This window comes from Oncorhynchus keta, unplaced genomic scaffold (assembly GCF_023373465.1).
Source record: "Oncorhynchus keta strain PuntledgeMale-10-30-2019 unplaced genomic scaffold, Oket_V2 Un_contig_29680_pilon_pilon, whole genome shotgun sequence".
Lineage (NCBI taxonomy): Eukaryota > Metazoa > Chordata > Actinopteri > Salmoniformes > Salmonidae > Oncorhynchus > Oncorhynchus keta.
This window is the reverse complement of record NW_026286671.1, coordinates 55,001-61,540: the sequence shown is the minus strand read 5'-3', so window position 1 is coordinate 61,540 and position 6,540 is coordinate 55,001. Positions and strand designations below refer to the sequence as shown.

At 42.8% G+C, this 6,540-nt stretch overlaps 1 protein-coding gene across 3 annotated transcripts in view; it reads right to left on the bottom strand.

Moving 5' to 3' along the window:
• Positions 1-4,047: 4,047 nt before the first annotated feature.
• Positions 4,048-6,540, bottom strand: part of LOC118382184 (platelet-derived growth factor subunit A-like) — a 13,856-nt gene continuing 11,363 nt past the window's right edge. Inside the window, exons 5-7 of one of the 3 annotated variants that reach the window (XM_052507483.1) lie at positions 5,046-5,172; positions 4,734-4,886; positions 4,048-4,436 (exon numbers count right to left, since the gene is read on the bottom strand). In XM_052507483.1, the coding sequence (XP_052363443.1) occupies positions 4,744-4,886; positions 5,046-5,172 (270 nt within the window). In that variant the 3' untranslated portion in view covers positions 4,048-4,436; positions 4,734-4,743. The remainder of the gene's footprint in view (positions 4,437-4,733; positions 4,887-5,045; positions 5,173-6,540) is intronic. The other 2 variants (XM_052507484.1, XM_052507485.1) reach the window with 2 other exon arrangements.

Below are 6,540 nucleotides of genomic sequence, written 5' to 3'. Positions count from 1 at the left end.
ATAACACGGAGTGAGTACCGTGTTACCGCCACTATAGACTGTAACATCATAATAACACGGAGTGAGTACCGTGTTACCGCCACTATAGACTGTAACATCATAATAACACGGAGTGAGTACCGTGTTACCGCCACTATAGACTGTAACATCATAATAACACGGAGTGAGTACCGTGTTACCGCCACTATAGACTGTAACATCATAATAACACGGAGTGAGTACCGTGTTACCGCCACTATAGACTGTAACATCATAATAACACGCCGTGTTACCGCCACTATAGACTGTAACATCATAATAACACGGAGTGAGTACCGTGTTACCGCCACTAACATCAGACTGTAACATCAACAATAATAACACGGAGTGAGTACCGTGTTACCGCCACTATAGACTGTAACATCATAATAACACGGAGTGAGTACCGTGTTACCGCCACTGTAACATCAGACTGTACCGCCACATCATAATAACACGGAGTGAGTACCGTGTTACCGCCACTATAGACTGTAACATCATAATAACACGGAGTGAGTACCGTGTTACCGCCACTATAGACTGTAACATCATAATAACACGGAGTGAGTACCGTGTTACCGCCACTATAGACTGTAACATCATAATAACACGGAGTGAGTACCGTGTTACCGCCACTATAGACTGTAACATCATAATAACACGGAGTGAGTACCGTGTTACCGCCACTATAGACTGTAACATCATAATAACACGGAGTGAGTACCGTGTTACCGCCACTATAGACTGTAACATCATAATAACACGGAGTGAGTACCGTGTTACCGCCACTATAGACTGTAACATCATAATAACACGGAGTGAGTACCGTGTTACCGCCACTATAGACTGTAACATCATAATAACACGGAGTGAGTACCGTGTTACCGCCACTATAGACTGTAACATCATAATAACACGGAGTGAGTACCGTGTTACCGCCACTATAGACTGTAACATCATAATAACACGGAGTGAGTACCGTGTTACCGCCACTATAGACTGTAACATCATAATAACACGGAGTGAGTACCGTGTTACCGCCACTATAGACTGTAACATCATAATAACACGGAGTGAGTACCGTGTTACCGCCACTATAGACTGTAACATCATAATAACACGGAGTGACCGTGTTACGTATAGACCATAATAACACGGAGTGAGTACCGTTACCGCCACTATAGACTGTAACATCATAATAACACGGAGTGAGTACCGTGTTACCGCCACTATAGACTGTAACATCATAATAACACGGAGTGAGTACCGTGTTACCGCCACTATAGACTGTAACATCATCATAATAACACGCCACTATAGACTGTAACATCATAATAACACGGAGTGAGTACCGTGTTACCGCCACTATAGACTGTAACATCATAATAACACGGACCGTGTTACCGCCACTATAGACTGTAACATCATAATAACACGGAGTGAGTACCGTGTTACCGCCACTATAGACTGTAACATCATAATAACACGGAGTGAGTACCGTGTTACCGCCACTATAGACTGTAACATCATAATAACACGGAGTGAGTACCGTGTTACCGCCACTATAGACTGTAACATCATAATAACACGGAGTGAGTACCGTGTTACCGCCACTATAGACTGTAACATCATAATAACACGGAGTGAGTACCGTGTGAGACTGTACCGTAATAACACGGAGTGAGTACCGTGTTACCGCCACTATAGACTGTAACATCATAATAACACGGAGTGAGTACCGTGTTACCGCCACTATAGACTGTAACATCATAATAACACGGAGTGAGTACCGTGTTACCGCCACTATAGACTGTAACATCATAATAACACGGAGTGAGTACCGTGTTACCGCCACTATAGACTGTAACATCATAATAACACGGAGTGAGTACCGTGTTACCGCCACTATAGACTGTAACATCATAATAACACGGAGTGAGTACCGTGTTACCGCCACTATAGACTGTAACATCATAATAACACGGAGTGAGTACCGTGTTACCGCCACTATAGACTGTAACATCATAATAACACGGAGTGAGTACCGTGTTACCGCCACTATAGACTGTAACATCATAATAACACGGAGTGAGTACCGTGTTACCGCCACTATAGACTGTAACATCATAATAACACGGAGTGAGTACCGTGTTACCGCCACTATAGACTATAACAACATCATAATAACACGGAACACCGTGTTACCGCCACTATAGACTGTAACATCATAATAACACGGAGTGAGTACCGTGTTACCGCCACTATAGACTGTAACATCATAATAACACGGAGTGAGTACCGTGTTACCGCCACTATAGACTGTAACATCATAATAACACGGAGTGAGTACCGTGTTACCGCCACTATAGACTGTAACATCATAATAACACGGAGTGAGTACCGTGTAACACCGTGTTACACTATAGACTGTAACATCATAATAACACGGAGTGAGTACCGTGTTACCGCCACTATAGACTGTAACATCATAATAACACGGAGTGAGTACCGTGTTACCGCCACTATAGACTGTAACATCATAATAACACGGAGTGAGTACCGTGTTACCGCCACTATAGACTGTAACATCATAATAACACGGAGTGAGTACCGTGTTACCGCCACTATAGACTGTAACATCATAATAACACAGAGGGAGAGAAAGGCTTCTGGCTCCGAGGGTTGCACTTTGGGCTGTAGTTTGGCTTTGGAAAAGGATTATGGGGGAGCAGTTTATGGTTTGGCAGAGAGGGTGAATATCGTTTTGAGAAACCACAAAGGCACACAATCCCTCCTCTATTTCACTGGTTTATTCACTAAGTAAAAGTCTTGCTAAACCAATGGAGCCGGTACTGTCCGTCCATGACGTCTTATAACACTGGTGGATTGTGGGAACTAAAGAGATGCCATATTACCATTTCAACTAAGGTGTCACTGATTAAGATGTAAAAACCGCACATTTTACACGAGTACTGTATTATCAAAGATGTTTCCTTTCTGTGAGAACTTTGAAGTGATTTATATGTTGAAACTAAGTCAGCATCTGGGCTTCTTTGAAAAGTTACAGAATAATAACAGCATTGACTTTTTACTATTTTCCTAAACACTTCCCTTACTGAGAGAGTACAGTAATAACATTATCTTATTCATTTATGAAATGTTCTTAGTAAAACCGTTACCTGGGCCTGTATTGACAAAGTGTCTCAGAAAATATTGCTGATCTAGGATCAGTGTAGCCTGTTAGATCATAATGAATAAGATTACAATGGACAGGTGGAACCTGATCCTAGATCAGCACTGTTCCTCTGAGACGCTTTAGAATACAGGCCCTGCTCTATAACCTGAGAGTTGCTTTGGCATTAGCAGTGTGTTGGTCTTGATATCTACTTCCTTCCTCTCTGTATTGAAGGTATGTATGAGTGAGAGCAGAGATATACTCAGTTACTAGTTCACAGGGGTTTCATGTTCAAAGTGTCTGAGTATGGGTCATAAGAGGTAACCCCTTAAGTTGTACTAAGTTCTCTCTCTCTCTCTCTCTCTCTCTCTCTCTCTCTCTCTCTCTCTCTCTCTCTCTCTCTCTTAGCTCTCTCTCTCTTCTCTCTCTCTCTCTCTCTCTCTCTCTCTCTCTCTTCTCTCTCTCTCTCTCTCTCAAACTAAAGACATTATAACAAATTGACATTATAAATAGTTTATTAGTAACTTGTAACTGATGTAGTTGTTTTAAACCTTCCTTTATGTGAATAACATACCAGAAACTAGAAGTCAGTCAGCAATAGAAAACCACGGTTACAAAAATAAGAGGATATACATCATGTAGGTGACTTCCTTCCGTTCCAGAAGGAGAGTACATCTTGGAATCTTGTAATATACAAAACATAATCCCAGTCACTGTCCTCGGAATCCGATGGAAAAATCAAGAAGCATCCGAAATGATTGGGAGGATTCCAAACCGCTTGTCATCCAAAATCATGGGAGTAGTCTTGTAGTCAGAAGTCCTTTATATAAAGACTGCAACTCCCATTGTCCTCCAGTATCAATCATATACCTCTCTTCTTCTCCCAGTTGGCGTAGTCACGTTATTTGACACCTGTCAATCATCAAATCGAAGCCACACCCACTCCTAATACCGAAATCCTTATTTGCATCTTCCAGAAACATCATTCCCGATTCTGGCAATATTTTGACGTTATCAAAATGATTGATTTTTGAAGGTTCGTCTTGTGGGAAGATCTAGAATATAACATATAGAATATGTTCTCTGTCCTCTGTCCCCACTTCTCTTGTTGCCATCACACACAACGTGGCTGAAGTTCATATCTCAGTCTGAGAAACATGAACGTTTCTGTTGAAAAGATGTTCTCTTCCCTCTTCCTCTCTTTCACTCTTCTCTCTTTCATCCATCTGTCTTCACCTTACGCCTGATGGGAGGTGAGAAATAGGTACGAAATGTTAGCTTAGCCAATCAGACAATACAAGTCATCCCCCCAATGTCAAATGTTCACCACTTAAAACAATGAATCTTTAGCACCCCCATATTTCACCACCAAATACAGCCTCCATACCCAATGTAATCAGCCAAGGCACCAGTCACCAATTAAAACCACTTCCTAATTTCACCCCCTCTTCCTGTTCGATTGATACTAGTCTCTGATTGGCGATTCCCATGATTGCCGTTTAAACCCAGATCATTGATTGGCCGTAGTGCTAATGCCTACCGTAATGACACTAATAAACACTCATGTTTTTCCACATGCCCGAGAAAGGTATGAGAAATTCTTTGAGGTTTTTGAGCTTTTTACGTTTCCTCCCTTTACCCTTGGTCCTACTGGGTCCTGTGAATGAAGGGGGAGGAGGGGGAAGATGGGGGTCTATAAAGAAAAAAGGGGAATGAAAAAAGAAGTGGAATACCCTGAGGGAGAACCATTTAAATTCCTCAACTGTTATCAGTTTATATCAGTGTAGAGAGACACTCTCAGACAGTAGCTGACGCACACACTGTCAGCAGTAGAGTAGAGCAAGATATTTACCATTGTCTGTATCGTAGAGGTCCTTGATGTGTCGTTTGGAGGTGCATATACACTCAAGGTGCTCCTCCAGCCGCACCAGCACCTCCTTCAGTTTAGGACGCCTCCTCACATACTCCACCTTAGCCACCTGGAGAGGGAGGGTGGAGGGAGGGTGTGAGGGAGTGTGGGAAGGAGGGAGGGAGGGATCAGAATGAGTTCTGTAGAATCCCCTCTTTTCGAGGTAATGGAAGGATACAAAAACTTGACACACACCCTTGTACACTAACACATACACACACACACACACACACCCTCGTACACTACACACCCTCATACACTGACACACACACACACCCTCGTACACTAACACACACACACACACACACACACGTAAGCAAGCACACACACATTAGTGTTCGCTCAAAAAGTGAGCCACGCCTGCTAGAGCTTCAGGACTGATTGTACAAGCCTCTCTTCTCTTTCAAGTCTGAACATACACACAGACACACACACACACACACACACACACACACACACACACACACACACACAGACACAGACACACACACACACACACACACACACACACACACACACACACACACACACACACACACACACACACACACACACACACACACTCAGAAAGGTGCTGCCTTGTTACAACATGAACCAGAGGAGCACAGCAGAGACAGTAACACTGTTATTGGTACAGAGGTTCAGGTGAGGTAAGGCATCTCAATAGTGTGGACTGGAGACGCTCCCTGTCCATGTTCTAATTAAGGCTGTTTCTCCTTGTGTCATTTCCTTCATCTGATTCTGCACTGATAGGAAACAACTGGACAGATGCCATGCTACTTACTTTCCCTGTGCTTACAGGGCAGTGTACAGGTGTAGGATCTGAATTTGATCACTCTTTTGTGGCTGAGAATTTAAAAAGGCTTCTAAAGTTTGGAATTTCCACTTTAAAATGTCAGGCTTGATTTTTTCCTTACAAAAAATGTATCAACCCCTAAACATAATAATTCACATTTCCTGTTGCTGACTGGTTATTTTCCTGCTGTTGCAAACTGGCTCAAATTAAGATCCTACATCTGTGTGTGAAAGGGAGGAGACATGGAGAAGAACCCATTTTAGGCTCTACTGAGATGCAGCCTGAGGGAGTTTCTAAGTCTCCTACCTGTCAAATGAAATACAGGGAATGAGACACGAGTCAACTCAAAGGTGTGTAACACGAGGTGTGGTAGGGTTCTCAGTAAACCACCAGGTCTAATTAATATGATCATGTCCTTCAGCTGTTAGTTCCCCAGAAAGGCATCATAAAGTCAGACATAACAATGGAACCTTTGTCTCTCTCCCACCAGTGGAAACTGGAATGGAGGGAAACAGACAGTGGACACAGAGAAACCATGGGAGATTAATACACAGAGCCAAGACCAGTATGAGCCATTGAAAAACAACTGTCTGCTGTTCTGGTACTGGTGAATGGTTTCTGGAAGAGCAGAGATGGGCAAGC